Raw genomic sequence first — 18,487 nt, forward strand, 5'->3', positions numbered from 1 at the left:
TGGGAGTAACGGAGAGGAGGCTCCCCAAGCCGCTGATTCCCAAAACCGGTCCACACCCCCTCACTGCTGATTTATCACCACATCATCCATCTTTCCATAGCAGAGCAGGGAAACCCTGGCACCTGGAAACATATCAGAAGAGGTGAATATATTGCAGAGAGAAGGAAACGCTGATGATGAAATTGAAAGGAGGAGTCATTTGTTAACCAGATGGTTTTAATAATGATAAGACGATGAGTTTCTTCTAAAGTTTCTTTGGAAATGAGTTGATCAGTTACCAGATCAAGTGAAGGACGGCTGAATTTTCTGCTCATGAAGTTTGAGTTTCTGTCCAACTGTTCCTCTCAACCATCAGCTCACAGCAAACTCCCTGAGGCAGCCAATAGATTTTGGTTTTAACAATGACTACAGAGCTCTTAAAGAGACAGGAAACAGGGAAATGTTGACTCATAATGAAGCAAAAAAGTCATATAATGTGCAATACATTAACATCATAATCCATGTTGGAGTTTAAGGAAAACGGCCGAGACATGCATACAAACACAAAAGAAGGTCAAGACAAAAATGCACGTGAAGACAGGACAAGATGGACCAAAAAGGGCAAAGAACCCACCAGGGGAGAGTTAAGGCAGCAGGAATGTATGATCAGAAATGAGGTCCGCGCTCAAGGAACAGCAGCCGTTCGGGGGGTGATAAATGTTGTTTTGACACGTGCGTATCCACAGGCCCACAGGTCGCAGTTTAACAGGAGGAACGAAGGTCAGTTAAAAGTCTGGGTGCAGTCAAATATGATTCCCGAAGTGACGAGTTTGGAATTTACCTCTATGGTTCAGTGCCGCTCAGTGAGAGAAGGTTTAACATAAAGATAAAGTGAAAAAACTTAAAATAATGTGGATACATCCACCATGTTTATGGAGATAGATGTAATAATGTGTACAATGTTTTTTATTAGAAATTTTCTCAAATGTTGACAAGACGGCACAAAATGCAGGAAATATATAAAAGTAAAACAACAAGATAGATACAATAGATTTAGACTGAAGGCATGCAGAGAAAAATGGTAGACAGGAAAAGTAGTGGAACAAAAATTGAGAAAAGGTGGGGGTGGGGACAAAGAATGTTGATGTTACAGTCATACAACAAAGGAATGAAGGAAAAAATAGGTTTAAATTAATGTGTGTTAAGTGTTGTTGCATTTTACCAGCAGACACAGTTATTAAAAAACCTACAGAAAACCTGGAAGCAATTACTCTTTATCTGCAGGCCTTACTCAACATGCTGGGTAATCAACACTAACCCTGTGTGTGTGTGTGTGTGTGTGTGTGTGGGTGTGTGTGTGTGTGTGTGTGTGTGTGTGTGTGTGTGTGTGTGTGTGTGTGTGTGTGTGTGTGTGTGTGTGTGTGTGTGTGTTACTAGATACTAGTTGTTAAGTCTGATGTCAACTATCTGCAGGAAACACAGACATAGCACAGTGGAAAGTGTTGACATCACAATCACACACGTCCTCAGTATGACTCCATGAAACATGGCTCAGATCATTGAATAAACTGATATTATGTCCCAGCACAGGGGAGAGGAGACAGATCACTGAAACCGGAGGTCAGTGTGGTCACCGCAGCTGACCACACTGAACTGATGGATTGTTCTTTGTCTCCAACCAAATTCATTTTTTTATGGTCTCTGATATCTTCATTTGTTTTGTTGTTGACTCTTAATTTGGCCAAAAGCTAACACAAATAAGGACAAAGAATTACCTCAGAATCCAAACATACTCCCTCTCTTGCAGTGTTAATTTCATTGACAAAAACTTTGACAAAAAATATTCGCTAACGACCTTTTTGCCATGACTAAGACTAGACAAAAAAGGATCGTAAAAAATAAAAACTATGACTAAATCTATGCTAACCTGAGACGAGACGAAAATGTTACTTACTTAAAAATACTTTTTTTTTAAATTTGCGTGCACCTAACAGACATGGGCAACGTACGGACCCCGTTATTAAAGTGTCATGATGACATCATCCACGGACCCAGAGCGCTCGATCACTGTGGGGTCAGCGGTGGTCACAAGAAGACGACTGTTTCACGCTTCGGTGAGGGTGCGCTTCCTCGGTTCAGCTCAGCTGTCTCCGTTTAGCTAACGTGTTAGCAGGCTAAAGCCGCGGAACTTTGTGCGTGGAGATGAAGACCCGTCGGGCCGGCAGAGATGTTCATGCGGACTAACCGTACGTTTGTTACGTTACAGTTGTAGACACAACACAGGGGGTCCCTGGGCCTGAGAAGGGAAGAAAAGGAGTTGGTTTATTACTGTAAATGTTTCTTTAACTTTACAGCAAAACTTTTGTTGAAGGTTTTGATGCTGTCGAATACATAATAATTCCTGTAACGGTCCCTCCAGTGAGCAGAGACAACATCGATGGACCCATTGGGGATAAACCCGGTCCAAAGCGGATTAAAGCTATCACCGTACATTTGTGTTGAGGAGTATCATGCACCATTTGTCTTTCTTCACCACTTCCCTCCTCAGCGATAGAGACATTCATGTGGTCACTGATAGGTGTTGGCCACAGAGAGAGATATCTGGACGAAATGAGCGCAGTCACAACAAAGACAGTCAGACAAGCTGAGCACACGCATGTGCATAAATATGACACCGCTCTGCACATTTTAGGCTTCATAATATCCATGCTCCCCAAGAGACGTCATTGTTTTTCATTATCTTTTGTAAACATTGACAATCTGACGCTTTTGTCTTACATATTCATTTCTACCTGCCCCATATTCTGAATTAGTGATGTATAGCAAAATCTCATTTGAAATATCACTGTCAGATAAAAAAAAACACATTAAAAAGCAGTGACCTTATTCAGGTGTACAGTAGAATTCCAATATCAGAATCATTCAAATATGTCCCCAGATGTTTTTGTTGTGTATTTATGCACAACACCATGCTTTAATGTTTGTTTTATTGTAAAAACAAGTTATCCATGTATTTTCTCTGACAGGATTGTTCATATGTCCTTCAACACGTGTTTCCTGTCTTGTTCATCCTGAGTGTCTGCCCTAAGTCTTTCAACAAGTGTGTGTGTGTGTGTGTGTGTGTGTGTGTGTGTGTGTGTGTGTGTGTGTGTGTGTGTGTGGAATGAGAGAGACCAGGCTGATGGTGGATCATAAATAAAAGGTCACTAATGTATGTTCTTTACATGTGTCACATATGAAAGGGGCGCCGCTACATGGAAACACATGTTGGCTTTGAGATAACCTCTGTCTTAAATGTAGAGAGAAAACAGGAAACTAAAAGCAAATAGTTGAGAGAAGATGAATGAGATGAGAAGCAGATGCAGCTCTTACATTATGAGTCAATAAAAACATAAATCTCTCCAGATTTAAATATGTTTGATGCGTCAAATTAAAGCTCAAGTGAATCTTCGTTAGGTGAAATGCTCAGACATCACAAGACTGATCAAAGTAGAAGTGCTTTGTCTTTGCATTAAAAAAGGAGCCAGTTAAAGGGGGCATCTATTTGGGGTTTGTAGTGAAACATGTTTACATGCTTTCATTTAGTAGTTTAGGCTAAAAAAAAGTCTAAAAACCTTCAGTTAGGTATTTTTAATTGGACCTTACATTTTTATGGAAGTAAATCTGTGCCATCGGGGGTTGAAATAAAAAGTTGATTGAATTTCTAGCACTGAATATTTATGCATTGAAATTATGTACCTGAATGTTTTTCAACATTAAAACACCGCAAAAAAATTCAACCTAAAAAAAAAAATGTTGAAATATTCGAAATGGAGGCTACAATATTCAACCCCAAAAAATTCAACCTTGGCACACCAACATCCGGAGGTTACAATATTCAACCCAAATAAATTCAACCTTGGCACACCAACATCCGGGACACTAAGGTAGAGCAATCGATTCTAGATTCAAGATCAGGAGCGTGCGTCAAGCTAAAGGAGCGAGCACCCAAAACACCTTCGGCTTCGGATTGTATCCATGTCCAATAATAACGGGGCTTTAACTCTTCTTCATGCCATCAGTGTGGCAACGTATGAAGAAATACATAAAAGAACATATAATGTTCACCCTAAACCATAACGTTTGCTTGCCACTGACGATATACAACTCTATTAAAATATACAAATCAACTAAAATCCCTTAAGCTTGGTTGGCTGAGTGGGCAGCACAGCCGCTCTGTGGCACCACGTTATTTTGCGCGACACGGTTCGAATCCCGGTTGTGGCGGACTTTTAATAAATGTTCTTTTATGTATTTCTTCATACGTGGCAGTGACGTAGTGCTCACTTATACAATCGTAATCGCTGCAATGGATATGGGATGCATTTTTGAACATTTTCAGAACAATATGTTTGCAAATGTGTGACGACTCAAGTGACGGAGGCAGACAACACCTGCCTGCCGGGGGAAAACAAACACGCACCCGTAGCCAAACCAGTAGTTCAAAAACCAGTAGGCACGTAACACCGTCACTGAAAAATGGGTTCTCGTTTCAGACTTTACGAGCAAATACAGGATCCCTTTGAGATAAATTCTAAAGCCTCGCATTAAGACGTACATCCCTTTATGTAAGACTCTGCGCTACTTGCAGGTCGCTGTGTTGTGCCAGATCCTCAATAAAGTTTACCCATGGCCATGAAGACTCATTTAACGTTTCGTGGACTTTGAATGTCGCTTAATACCCAACTGAGATCGGCTTGTGCCGCTGTGAAAAAAGATCCTTTCACCGACGCTACTGCGGTTATTCCTGCATGTCCTGTCGGGTTTATGCGTCTGCACGCTCCGCTAAAGCCGCTGCCCCCCCACTACGATACAGCGGCTCATGTGCCTCTTCAAGCGCGTTCCTGGATTCAAAACTCCGCCAATCACTCCTAACAGCTTGTCCAAGGATCTCAGCATTATTAAATGAATTCAAAACTAGAAGAAGAGGCGTATTGTGAGCGGCTGTACGCTCTCGTTTAACTTCCGCTTAGTTCATGTCCAACACAGTCTGTTAATGTACAAATGTCAGCTGTCTATTACGGAATCTTACAGACACAAACCACACTGATGACATGAAGAAGAGTTAAAGCCCCGTTATTATTGGACATTTTTACAATCCAAAGCCGAAGGTGTTTTGGGTGCTCGCTCCTTTAGCTTGACGCACGCTACTGATCTTGAATCTAGAATCGATTGCTGTTCCTTAGTGTCCCGGATGTTGGTGTGCCAAGGTTGAATTTATTTGGGTTGAATATTGTAACCTCCGGATGTTGGTGTGCCAAGGTTGAATTTTTTGGGGTTGAATATTTTAGCCTCCATTTCGAATATTTCAACATTTTTTTTTTTAGGTTGAATTTTTTTGCGGTGTTTTAATGTTGAAAAACATTCAGGTACATAATTTCAATGCATAAATATTCAGTGCTAGAAATTCAATCAACTTTTTATTTCAACCCCCGATGGCACAGATTTACTTCCATACATTTTGGAAAAAGCCATTTGCTTGACTAAATCTCACAGCCTTAATCCTGTCTCACAGTCAGAGGGTGACATGCTGTCAGTACGGGTGCTCATGGATGTCTTCTTATGAGGACACATACGAAAGTCCTTGTTGTTTGAGGGTCAGGATTCAGGGTCAGGTTCAAGTTCAAAAGTAGGTTCAGAACTTGCTTCTCCAGCGGGAAGCAACACTGCTGTTTCATACATTGTATGTATTGTGATGTAGTTTGAGGATCAGTGTTGGGCGTTATATTGGGAAATATTATGTCAATGACTGTCCTCACAAAATACATTCAAACATGTATGTTTGTGCAGCAACAAAGTAAAACAATATTTATTCTTTAATGGATGATGTTACAATGCTCTCCCTCTCCCCCCTCTCTTCATCCCTTCCTATCTAACCGCATCAGCTCTCATTTAATTACTGAAGTACCAAAGGGGGGTGACCTCATCACCCCAACGCCATGGTAACAGCCCGCAGCCGTGCACCCTTGGTCCCCGGGATCCTGGGAAGGTGGAGGAATGTGGAACGTGATTGGTCGGCGAGATGCAAAGTGGACGCAGAGGGTGGGATCAGAGAAACCTGAGGATGGATTAAATGACAGCCAGTACACACACACACACACAACTCTGACATACTGGGAAGATTCAACTCACATGCAGGCAAACACAATACGTTTCCTCTGTTGGCCAAAGTATTAAACGACATAACATCCTAGAGCTACATACACACACACACACACAGATCATTACACATTTGAAGCCTGAAAAGCTATCAGAGTCTAATTCACTTTGTCTGTGTCCCAACATGTGAGGTTATCTGTCTCTTTCAGGCCCAAAGTGCTATTTTAAGTTGTCTGTGTCACGCCGGGGGCTGAGGAGGAGGAGGAGGACGCAAAGTGAAGGTTCAGCAGACAGTTCTTTTATTCTCCAACAAAAATCAGGAGAAACTTTGGAAACAAAAAACTCCTCCGAAGAGGGATGGACGGGGGAAACACTCCGCTTGACCAGTAGCGCTGGGCAATACTAAACAATGGGGAAAGCGTAAATTGCTCTGAATAAATGAAGAGCTGAAACGTTCAAAAAATCAAATGCAAAAACCAAAATCTCTCTTACCGAGGATACAACAGAATACTCAATTCGGATGTGCAGGACAAACTGACATGACGCACTTGGCACAGGACAAGGGGAGACGCAGACTATAAGTACACATGAGGGAAGTGTGTGAACAGGTGGAAACAATCAGGAATCGGGGGTGACACATGAGGAAGGGCAAGGAACCTGAAACGAGAGGAGAGTTCATTTCCAAAATAAAACAGGAAGTCACAAAACAACCGTGGAGACAGGACGAAAACTCAACTTGACATACAGGTGTGACAGCCTGTGTAATGTCTGAACGTGTTGTCAATTAACAGGAAATATTCTAATTGAATCAAACAGGTATGTTGCTTTTATGCTGTCTGTCATGTGGACCTAGAACTCAATGTTTACCTCAGTTTCAAAGGTTTGGTGAAGAAGTAGTTTTATTTAAACGATGAAGCAGCTTGTAAAGACAGGACCTCAATGGGCTAAAATCTATTAACGTCGGGTAGAAAATATACATTTCTTAAACCTGTCCGCATTCCCCCTCATGGTTTTGAAATGATTTTCACCTCATGGCTTTGAAATATAATAGTGTAGATCATCTACGGATCACTACACAAAGTCACAGAGCCTGTCTTAAACCAGAAGCATGGGAAGACAGGTTCTGTGAATTTGTTATGAAAGGTGTGTATGAGCACCTTCTTTTCAGGTTTGACACAGTAATAAGACAGAGTACCGGCTTCCCAATCCAGAAAAACACCTATTTTTTTGCAGCAGTGCTCGTTCTCTTTAAGATTAACAGCTTTGGATGTACTCTCGTCGTTATGATCTTTGAATGTCTTCCCATTGTTGGGCTCAACATCTTCGTACTTCTTCTGGTCGTTGGGCTCAACATCTTGAGATGTCTTCTTGTCCTTATGCTCAACATCTTTGAATGTCTTCCCATTGTTGGGTTCAACATCTTCGTACTTCTTCTGGTCGTTGGGCTCAACACCTTTGGACGTCCTCTTGATGTTAGCCTCAACTCTTTTGGAAGTCTTTTTGATGTTAGGCTCAACACCTTTGGACGTCCTCTTCGTGTTAGCCTCAACACATTTGGACGTCTTTTTGATGTTAGGCTCAACATCTTTGGATGTCTTTCTGTTGTTGGGTTTGACATCTTTGGACGTCTTTCCATGAATTGCAGTGTATCTAGTCCCAGAGCAGAGCAGGCTCCAGGACTCCTCATTGCATCCCAGGCCACCACTTCTGTCCCATTTTCTACCCACCGTACTGTATGCCACTGCGATACCGACCTCCCCTTGCCACTCCACCTCCCAGTAGCAGAGACCGTTTAGGCCTTTCTCACAAAACACCTGAGTCCTCTTAAATCTGTTGTTGGTTTTAGGATGCTCTACTTTCTCCTTCACCAGTTGTACAGTTTTTGCTTTCCTGCCTCCATCAAACAGACTGAGCCTCTTGCTTGCAGTACTTTCATCCAGCTTCAGATCATCGCCATCTGAAAGTGATACAAAGAACACATCATTGAGGGGTTGTAACATTTCAAGGCTAGAAGATTGATGAAAGGGGGTTTAGATAAAACACAAACAAAATTAATTCCAGATTAAATCTAAGCATGTTGAATGTAACAACTCGTACAGGGTAAAAAGTTCATACAAGGAAGGAAGCTAAGGAAGTGGAAAGCGTTTATTGGAAATTTATTTCAAATATTTGGGCATGAACTTGTCTAAGGCTCTATTGAAGTGATTACAGATTAAATAAACAATACAATTCATTGGAATAGTAAAGAACGTACACTTCTTCAGTCCTGCCTTTAACCGATGTGCTCCATCGTGGTCCAAACTGCAAAATAAGGATAGCGTTGTCACTAACGGACATTTTCAAATTAAATTCTATACTCAAAAACATTGTTTGAAATATTTGTTAATATATTGTGAGTTAAGACTACATGTAGTCTTATTATAATTAGGAGAACCAGCTATGTCAATAAAACTCTACACATATAAAGGCACATCCTAACATCTTGACGTACCAGAGTTTCTTCAAGCTCATTCTTGGATCTCCAACTATAGCCTTCAGCATTGCCTTCCCATTGACTCCCGGGTGATTGTAGCTCAGATCCAACTGTTTTAGGGTGGAGGCCTTATTGGACTTGAGTGCAGATGCCAGGGAGGAGCAGCCTTTCTCCGTCACCTGACAACCTAACAGCCTGCAGACAACACACACACACACACTGTGTTTTTATGACTTGGGGACATTTCACTAATTTCCTGTAGACCCTAACTCTAACCATAACAGTACCAACAAACACCATTTCCCGTATTTCTAGGTCACAGATTGAACACCAAAACATTGCTACACCACATCTGAGGAGGCAAGTCTCTTCTATCTAATAAGCACAGAAAAAACATTACATCGTTAGATCATGAGCATCTTGCTCACCCCTCCCCCTCCTCTAATTATCTGTATTGTCTCTTCTGATAGAAATACTGTGTAGTAAATTGACTGCACTAACCTGTCAACTTTTATGACACTAGTCAAAACTCACCTTTTTATATTTGCTTTTAATGTTTAATTAATGCTGTAATGTCTACATTTATTTTAACCCTGTAAAGCGCCTTTGAGTATTTTGAGAAGCGCTATATAAATAAAATGTATTATTATTATTTTTGTTATTATTATTATTAACAGCACTAGTGGAGTTTTTTTCCCCTTTAACATCCTGTAGGTTCCCTGCGCCTTGCTATAAAATGTAAAGTAAATACCCTGTACACTTACTTGAGAATCTCCAGCCTACAATGTGGACTCTGCAGGCCTCCCGCAAGCATCTCCACACCCAAATCCAACAGGTCGTTATGACTCAGGTCCAGCTCTGTCAGATTAGAGGACGGGGAGCAGAACACTGAGGACGTGAGACCTCTGCAGGACTCCTCAGAGAGCTCACACCAGCTCAGCCTGTGAAAACATTTGTATCCATAAATAAGCGTCTTATCGTTAGAACACAAATTACTAAACCTCACAGCAATTTGTGGATAGGATGAAAACTGTTGCATTCAAAAAGTTCACTTTTTCTCTACTAAACATATTTCTAATTTTCATATATTGATATATTTCATATATCTAATTTAATAGGTTGAATGATGATTTCAATCCAGAGCCTTCTCCTGAACATTAATGCTTTTTATATTGCCAATTACATTACTCATATATTTCTAAAGACATAATATGCATATTAACAGTCTCAAAACAAACCTCCTTTGGAATAAGAAAGGATCTGTGCTAGGCCCATTCATACATATATAAACAATAGTATCACTCCTATAAATATAAATACAAGAAAATATATCTTCTATTACTACATCACAGGAAAATATCTGTTCTGTTGTCTATAATTCCAGTTAAAAGTTCCCTGCCATTCCTGTGATCAATGCTAGCCAAATCGAATGATCCAATCTTTTTTGGGGGGGGGGCTAGAAAGCATCACATTTTAAAACACATTGAGCACCTGGCACCAAAATAAATGGCATGCAGAGAGCAGGGACCTCTAAATAGGGGGTTGAATTAAAAATAAATATCCAAATGTTATGTTCTTTTCCTTGGGCCCTGCTTCACTCTTCTGCTAACTTTATTAAAATCAGAGCAAAGATTTGTTTTCCCAAAGACGACAAATCATAGCCCAATATCAAGCCAGGTAAACTTGACTCAGTTTGAAATAAATCATGTATTGTATAACATATATAGAAAAATACTTATACTTATTTTTGAAAAATAATTTTAAAGTACTTACAAAGCTGTTTTGGAGACTTTAACCACCGGCAACATTCCCAAAAGAACTTTCTCTGATTTCAGGTACCTTTTCAGATCAAACACATCAAACTTCTCATCTGATGTGAGCAGCACAAAGGTCAGAGCTGACCACTGGGAGGTGGAGAACTCTTCAAATGTGGCTGTCTCTGATTGCAGGTACGCTTTCACTTCTTCTACAAGAGAGTGGTCATTCAGCTCATTCAGACAGTGGAACAGATTGAGATTCTTATCAGCATCACTATTCTCTTCCCTGATCTTTTCTTTTATGTACCCGATGGTTTCCTTGTGGATTTTGTCGTTATCTTTTGTCTTCTTCAGCAGTTCTTCCAGTAGATTCTGATTTGTCTCCAGAGACAAGCCTAACAGGAAACGGAGGAACAAATCCCATTCTCCAGTTTTACTGTCTAAAGCCTTGTCCACTGCTGTCTTGTAGAAGTCTGCAGGCGAGTCTCCAACAGTTGGAGAAGGCACCGCAAGCAGATTTTCTCCTGTGTTATTGAATTGTAGAAAGACGTGAAAAGCTGCCAGGAACTCTTGAACGCTCAGATGGATAAAGCAAAACAATTTGTGTGGGTACAGCCCAGAGGTTTCTCGTGTGACCTGTGTGAACAATCCTGAGAAGACGGCAGTTTTTTCGATGTCAACGGCGCAGTCTGTCAAGTTCTCTTCGGTGTACAGAAGGTTTCCTTCCTGGAGCCCATCAAAAGCCAATTTTCCCAGAGACATGATTGTTTCCTTGTTTGTTGTATTCCAGCACGAAGGCTCGTCATAAGTCTCAACTGTCACCTCTTCCCCGTACTTCACATTCGCCTGTCTGCACTGCAACATTATGAAGTGTATGTACATGTCAGTCATTGTCTTGGGCATCCTTCCTTCCATCTTTCTGATCACAAAGTCCTCCAGAACCTTCGCCGTGATGTAACAGAAGACAGGGATGTGACACATGATGTAAAGGCTCCGACATTGTTGGACATGTGACAAGATTTTCTCAGCCAACTCTTTATCACTGAATCTCTTCCTGAAATACTCCTCCTTCTGCTCGTCATTGAATCCTCGTACCTCTGTAACGCGGTCTACTTTATCAGCAGGGATGTGGTTGGATGCTGCAGGTCGGGAGGTGATCCAGATCTGAGCTTTGGAAAGCAGGTTTCCTTGGATGAGGTTTGTCAGCAGAACATCGATTGAGGTTCGCTTTGTCATTTCTTTCCATTCTGTTCTTTTGTTGAAGTCAAGATCAAGGCGACATTCGTCAAGACCATCCAGGACAACCAGGATTCTGTACTGGTTATAGTTCATTATTTCTGATGTCCTCATAGTTGGGAAAAACTGATGAAGGAGTTCTTCCAAACTGAGCTCTTGCTCTTTTCTCAAATTTAGTTCCCTAAAAGAGAGTGGAAACATATAATTTATGTCCCCGTTGGTCTTGTCCTCAGCCCAGTCCAGCATGTACTTCTTTGTGGCAAACGTCTTTCCGATGCCGGCCACTCCCATCGTCAGCACAGTTCTAATGGGTATATCTACTCCAGGAGTAGGTTTGAAGATGTCATGATATTTAATCATTATTTCTTCTCCCTCTGGTTTGAACTTTGCATCTTGAACTTGTCGGATCTCATGCTGAGCATTGACCTCTCCCCTCTCTCCCTCAATAATGTAGAGGTCTGTGTAGATCTCATTCAGGAGAGCGGAGGGTTTCTGCATATCGGTCCCCTCAGGTACATGGGAATATTCCTCCTTCAGCTGAGATTTGAGCATCTTTTGACTTGCAATATCAGGCTTGCCTATAGGACAATAATTATAGTTATTAAGGATGAAAATTAGACAATAGTTGTGACTTAATGCATCACCTCAATCATAGTGCTGTTCATCAATTCCAAACTAAAGGATGAAGTAGTAAAAATGAAGCAGAGCTCAGAAATTGTATATATCTGCGTAAGAAGATACTGAATGTGAATATTATTAATGACACTGTAGTTTGTTGGTTTGAGTGTGAATATTATTTCTCCCCCTTATCCTGCTGGTCTGATTTCATGATTGTTTATTTAACATATTGTTAATTAGCTTTCTTCCTTAAAGTACAGTTGTACAGTTGATTGGCAGCTACTCCCAATTGGTGCTTATACAGACATATTTTAATGGATGTTATCAGCTAAAATAAAGTGGACTAAGTTGTAATCCTTTCTTTACTGTTCTATTGCAGCGCTGCTTTACCACTCGGATCAAGAAGCTTGGTAGAAATAAGGTGAGGCAGATAATATTCAGCAGTCTATAGCTGGTATTTCACTGGTTCAGACACATGTTTAGTCAACAGGAAATATTACTATAGGACTCTGCATCAGCAGACACCGATGGGTTTTCCTTTCATAACAGTTTGGATCTTAAAAAAGAATGTTTGATTTTAATTAAAACACTTACATCGTATTTGTGTGATCCTGTCGACACACGCATCAGGCAACTTCAGTGGGAAGGTTATCCAGATTCTGGCAGAAGGAAGCAGGGTTCCTCTGATGAGGTTCGTCAGTAGCACATCCAGTGAAGCTGGCTCCCTGACATCAGTTACTGTGTCTTTAATGTCAAAGTCAAGAGCAGGTTGGTAAACTTCTAAACCCTCCAAGACAAATAACACTGGGAACTGGTCAGAGGTAGAGATCACAACTCTTTTAGTTTCATTGAAGAAACGATTAAGAAGTCCCATCAAACTGACTTCTTCTTTGAAATTCAGCTTTAGGAGGTTAAGTTGAATTATGATGTTATCCCTTAAAGGTGACTTCCTGTCATTTTTCGCCCACTCTCTTAAGAATTTCTGCACATGGAAAGATTTTTCTATTCCAGCTTCTGTGGTGGTCAGCACAGTTCTGATTTTTTTCCCGTTTGTTTCTATAAAGATGTCCGATCCTCCATTGACTCGTGTCAGAGATTTAGCTTGAGTGTGTCCATTTTTCTCTTCACTATCATCCTCACCACTTCGATCTTTTCTCACAACATGCTCTATGTTTTTCTGGTTTGGATGATCAATGTCTTCTTCTTGAGGGTTTTCTCTGAGAATTCTTTCACGCAGGGCTTTAGTCAGCTTCTGCCATCGCTTTGTCTCTGAATGAATAAAACAACATTAGGGATGATGAAGGACACCAGCAGCGTTTATCAGTTATTTTTAAGCATCATTAAGGTGGATGGTTAGCAAAGACTATTCATTGCATGATAACAAAACAATAATAACAAGTATTATACTTATATATATATAGTATAAGTATATACATATATGTTACTGTGTTTCATACCTCGGCATTCTGTGACTTTCTTAATGTAATCAGGAGGAATCTTGTTAACTCCTGATGGTTGGGAGAGGATCCACAGCTTAGCAGAGGGAAGCAAATTCCCCTTGAGGAGGTTTGTTAGCAGCACATCCATCGAGGCTTTCTTTTTGATATCCGTCAGTTTCTCGTTCTTTTGGAAGTCCAGAGGAAGTTCACATGTCTCCAAGCCATCAAGGACAAAAACTACTTTACACTGTTTGTAGTTGTAAACTCTTTGTTCATCCTCATTGAGGGACTGACGAATCAGATCTTTGAGACTTTGATCTTCCTTTCTTGATTTCAGCGCATCAAAGTTAAGTGACACAATCAAGTCTATCTCTTTGTTGGATTTTTGTTTTGCCCAATCTACCATGAACAACTTTGTTTGAAATGTTTTACCAACACTTGCCAATCCCTTCGTCAGCACTGTTTTCACTTTGCTGGATGTTTTTAAAGCGAACAATTCATCAAAGGATTTGAGGACTTTAGCTTCCGTGCTTTTGCCATCCTGTATCTCGTAGAGTTCTGTCCCTGTTTCTAATCCTCTCAGTGCCTTTTCATACTGATGGAGGATTCTTTCCCGCACTGCTTTGGTCAGCTTCTGCAATCGCTTTGTCCCTGAATAAATAAAATAATGTTATGGATGATGAAGGACACCAGCGGCATTTATCAGTTATTTTTAGGTATCATTAAGGTGGATGGTTTTGGTTTTTGGTTTTGGTCAATGTGACCAGCAACTGTACATCATCGCACAATAATGCACCCCCCGTGACTCAATCTCAACCAATCAGAATGCTGGATTTTATCTACCCGTGTTATAATGAGATATAAAGTACAGCGTAACAAGATGTATTGTGTTCTACCTGCTGTTAAGGCTCAGAGACAAATGCAAGGACAATAAACAAATGTAAATCTACATTTGACATGTTTTGTCTTTGACTTAAAAGTCGTTATAAAGTATATACATTGATCGTTCATTATCTACCTGTCCTGATGTCTTTCCCATCCTGGTCAGTCTCCATTGAAGGACTGAGGTGTAAAGTCAAGATATGTTAGTGTCAATACAGTTAGACAGATTTGTCCTCATATCATTAGTTTTATTCTGTTATTACTCACAGTACACTGCATGTATTTTCCTTTTCCACAGCTGAATGAGGGACAGGTCTGTTCCAGCTTTAAGGGTAAAATATTCCTTTAATCACAAATGATTGTCTTAAATGTATTTCTCTTTGACTCTGAGTTGCTCTGTGCCAAGCATCCAACATAATCAGCACATCTTACCCTGGTTCTTCTTTACTGAAGTTGGGAGGATCATCCCTTGAGCGTACACTCATCCCGGAAATAGTGCTGGACACACATTAGAATAACAAGTATTAATACTTTAACATATTAATTACCGTTAAAACCCCCTCTCAAGTTGTATGGAAATACTGCACTGTAACCAAAAGTTACACCTTGAAGTCAAGCGCGGCGATTGGAACGGAAAAAGATGAGACTGGCGCTGCAAAGAAAAGCACCCCCACCCCCCCCCCCCCCACCCCCCCCACGTTGACCGCTAGCACCCCACCTGACCTGAATAATTTGTCACACTGCGCATGCGTGAAATTTGTTTAAAAAATTGACGTAATAAACAACAAACAACTAATTAACGTCGTTAACACGCTATTTTTGACAGCCCTACATAAAACATCTTAGACGTTTTTGAGTCGTGAAGTGGAATTCATAGTGTGTTTCTGTTTCAGTAAATTGATTTCTTTCTGTATCAATTATCCAACATAATCAGCACATCTTACCCTGGTTCTCCTTTACTTAAGTTGGGAGGATCATCCCTTGAACGTACACTCATCCCGGAAATAGTGCTGGATGCAGGAGAGACTGGTCTTTCTAGATCGAGACATCTTTAACACACATTAGAATAACAAATATTAATACTTTAACATATTAATTACCGTTAACCCCCCCCCCCCCTCAAGTTGTATGGAAATACTGCACTGTAAATACAGATGATTTGAAGGGTTGTTTAACTTCAAACACTAGAAGGAGTAAGCTTGATTAAAAAATGATCTAACTGAAGAACCCAGTCCGGGCTTGACAACTCTTTTTGCCATTAAAATGAACTAGCTCATCACCACATATTTCTCTCCTGTGTGCGTTGAGACCGAGCCAATTAAAAAAATTAGTCACTCACGTGTCAGTTGATGTGGACTCTGCCTTCTCCTGATGCACATTGGTTTCACACACAGTTTGACCTGTTTTCTAAGAAAATTACATAATTAATAGAGCAGCATATTATGTTCGAGATTATTTTCAGTTCCTTGTCCCTTTTACTTACTAGAGTTTCCACAAAGAACAATGTGATGGACATGAGTTTGGTGATGCTACCATTCATCATGGTGAAGTTATTGAATATTCCTGTATTATGATTTTCGGCATTGCACTTTGCAGAAGGTCCGTGGGCGGCCACCCATTAAGATCAATGTGATTTGTACATAGGGTTGCCAACCGTCCCATATTACCCGGGACATCCCGAAATATGGGCAATTTTGATTTGTCCCAGCCGGGACAGCTCCAGTCCCGATTTCCAATCACAGCCTCCTAAGTCAATGACGCGCGAAAAACTCCCGGTTGTTGTGAGGTTGTGGCGCATCAGACCAGTGTGTGCGCGGGTGCCGGGTGGCCAGAGCGGAGCACGTGAGGTTGTGCAAACAGGTGTTACACCGAAATCTGTGACCCATCAGGAACTGTGACCGCAGAGGGCGCTGTTTCACATCGTCTGCTCGTGCGTGCTAGACAATTACGCAAACGGCATAATGAAAACCTAAGACGAGCACGTTGTCCAGAGCTTCATTAGCGAGAATCGTCACAGTATCTTCAGTTATCTAAAGAGATTTGCAATATCAATGCGAGAATGTAGGCCTAACCACGAAGGCTACACAGCATGTCCGATGTAAAGAAATGCAGGCGAACATGACAGCAGTATACTAAATAATATATAACGTTACACATTACACTATAACGTACACAGACTACATTGTTCTTACTAGTACAGGTATCGTTGGAGTCTTTTGGCCATTCTTCTTCTTCTTCTTCTTCTTTCCTCCACCCATCTCTAACGCAGACTGCAGAAACTGATTTCCTCCTCTGCAGCGGGACTACAGCTTAACTTTAACTTTCACTTTCTGCGATTGGACTTTGCTTTCTGAAGATAACCACACGAATATGTAAATAAGTTACCAATGCATATATGGGTTCTGTAAATCAGCAATTGTAGCTTGTGATTAACTCATTATTGTCTGTTTGTTCATATTCTTGTCTTCATTTAAATCAAACGAAGCACTTGTAACCTCTGTTTTTTCATATACTAGATCGGCACGGCATAGGGTGCCACCTTTTGTACAGAAAAACAAAAGGCGCTACGGCCGACGGGGGGGGGCGGACGTTACGAGACGGGTGCGACTCTGACTCCTCTTCCACTCTCATCGGTACTTCATACTTCAGATGGACGTGTGGGTTTCGGGGGCTGCCAAGACCCACCCACCCTCCTCTGGCTCTGATTGGTTTGTTTTCAGGTTCACGGTTAATCAAACCAACGATGGCAGCGAGTATTACCCAATCAGGGACGAATAGGACGAGTCTTCACAGAATTCGGGTGGGATTATTTGCATGGGATGCTGCATTAAAGACCACTTCAAAACGGGACGCGCTATTTCGTTCTCAAATACGGGACCGCGAAATCGACAGTATGCGCACAATGGTGCTGCAAAACCATATGGCACTCGATTTGTTAACTGCAGCATCCAGTGGTACCTGTATCTTCCTAAATACGACTTGCTGCACCTATATCACTGATGATGTCCACTCCCAGAACATGACAGACGCACTAGGCCGCCTGACCCAACTACAGAGGGCTATGGTTGCTGACCACGTAGGCCGTAGTGCGAACTGGTACGATTGGATGTGGTCCGGCACTTGGATTCATCTCCTCGTAAAAGCCGGAGTAGTTTTTTACAGCGGCCTCCTTATCTTTTTTCTGTCTTATGACCTGTGTTATCCCGTGTATCCGCTCAATGATTACCAAATCTATAAATGCCTCAGTAATCTCTGTTGCCAATAAAAGTGTTGCCCTAGCTCACTATATGCCCCTGTCCCGACAGGACCCAGAGGAATATGACGATGGTAACCCGAGTTCAGTGTGATGTACCTGTTTTAAACTCCCTTGTAGGAACGAACAGATGCTGACGTAACGAGCTCGCCTCTCCAAGGTCCTCATTGCTTGCTTTAAGTAAAATATGCAAACAATAAGTTACAAAGCATAAACAGTAGGGAAATAATAGGGCACGGTGGGTGATTATTATGCTTTTGGAACATCTTATACTAATCTATCACGTGCAGCTGGGGATTGGTACAGCACCAGCTGACTGTAACACAGGATGTTATACAGATAGCGTGTGCATGTGAACTCTGCACCCGACCCAGGATGTTGTACAAAATATCACGTGCATATGAACTCTGCACCCCTCTAGAACACAGAGGAAGCCCCCACATGTTCCACCCTGTTGTTGTGTATGTGTGAAGGATGCAATAAAAGGCTGGTGAAAAGGGATGTTTGGCGGAAGTCGACACTGCATACGCTGTGTGGCTGGGCTTCCCCTTTGCAAAGCAAAATATACACGACTTGTCTGTGGTTTGTTCTCCCCTTTCAGTAAGGTAGCAGAAATAAAAATCAGATGGCCCTTTCCGGGTTTTTTTCTCCTTGTTAATAATGTTTTTCTGTCTTCCATCGCCAGTGAGCGACCCCCCTCCTCCAGCAGTGA

At 41.3% G+C, this 18,487-nt stretch overlaps 1 protein-coding gene and 1 long non-coding RNA gene across 3 annotated transcripts; both read right to left on the reverse strand.

The window, feature by feature from the left end:
- Window positions 1-6,406: 6,406 nt before the first annotated feature.
- On the reverse strand, window positions 6,407-14,114 carry LOC119223261 (NLR family CARD domain-containing protein 3-like). Of its 2 annotated transcripts, XM_062563725.1 has the most exons (8): window positions 13,659-14,114; window positions 12,796-13,470; window positions 10,364-12,161; window positions 9,355-9,531; window positions 8,609-8,785; window positions 8,372-8,418; window positions 7,571-8,074; window positions 6,407-7,471 (listed from the first exon to the last, which is right to left on the reverse strand). In XM_062563725.1, exons 1-8 carry the CDS (start codon window positions 14,044-14,046, stop codon window positions 7,179-7,181), a joined length of 4,059 nt encoding a protein of 1,352 aa, XP_062419709.1. In that variant the 5' UTR covers window positions 14,047-14,114; the 3' UTR covers window positions 6,407-7,178. The 2 variants fall into 2 exon arrangements, with proteins under 2 accessions (XP_062419709.1, XP_062419708.1); XM_062563724.1 differs by having other exon boundaries at window positions 6,407-8,074.
- A 284-nt stretch (window positions 14,115-14,398) lies between these two features.
- On the reverse strand, window positions 14,399-15,565 carry LOC134131227 (uncharacterized). Its single transcript, XR_009956631.1, has 3 exons — window positions 15,467-15,565; window positions 14,790-14,846; window positions 14,399-14,702 (listed from the first exon to the last, which is right to left on the reverse strand). It is a non-coding gene; the product is annotated as an uncharacterized LOC134131227 (long non-coding RNA).
- Window positions 15,566-18,487: the final 2,922 nt, after the last annotated feature.

Source organism: Pungitius pungitius, chromosome 1 (genome assembly GCF_949316345.1).
Source record: "Pungitius pungitius chromosome 1, fPunPun2.1, whole genome shotgun sequence".
Classification (NCBI taxonomy): domain Eukaryota; kingdom Metazoa; phylum Chordata; class Actinopteri; order Perciformes; family Gasterosteidae; genus Pungitius; species Pungitius pungitius.

Bases quoted from the DNA above. Each gene is read 5' to 3' on its own strand.
- LOC119223261 (XM_062563724.1), bottom strand. From the start codon at position 14,046: ATGGTAGATTGGGCAAAACAAAAATCCAACAAAGAGATAGACTTGATT. The intron at 8,419-8,608 runs GTACGTCAAGAT...CTTATTTTGCAG, and splicing joins ATGAGCTTGAAGAAACTCTG to TTTGGACCACGATGGAGCAC. The intron at 8,075-8,371 runs GTACGTTCTTTA...TATCACTTTCAG, and splicing joins AAAGGCAGGACTGAAGAAGT to ATGGCGATGATCTGAAGCTG.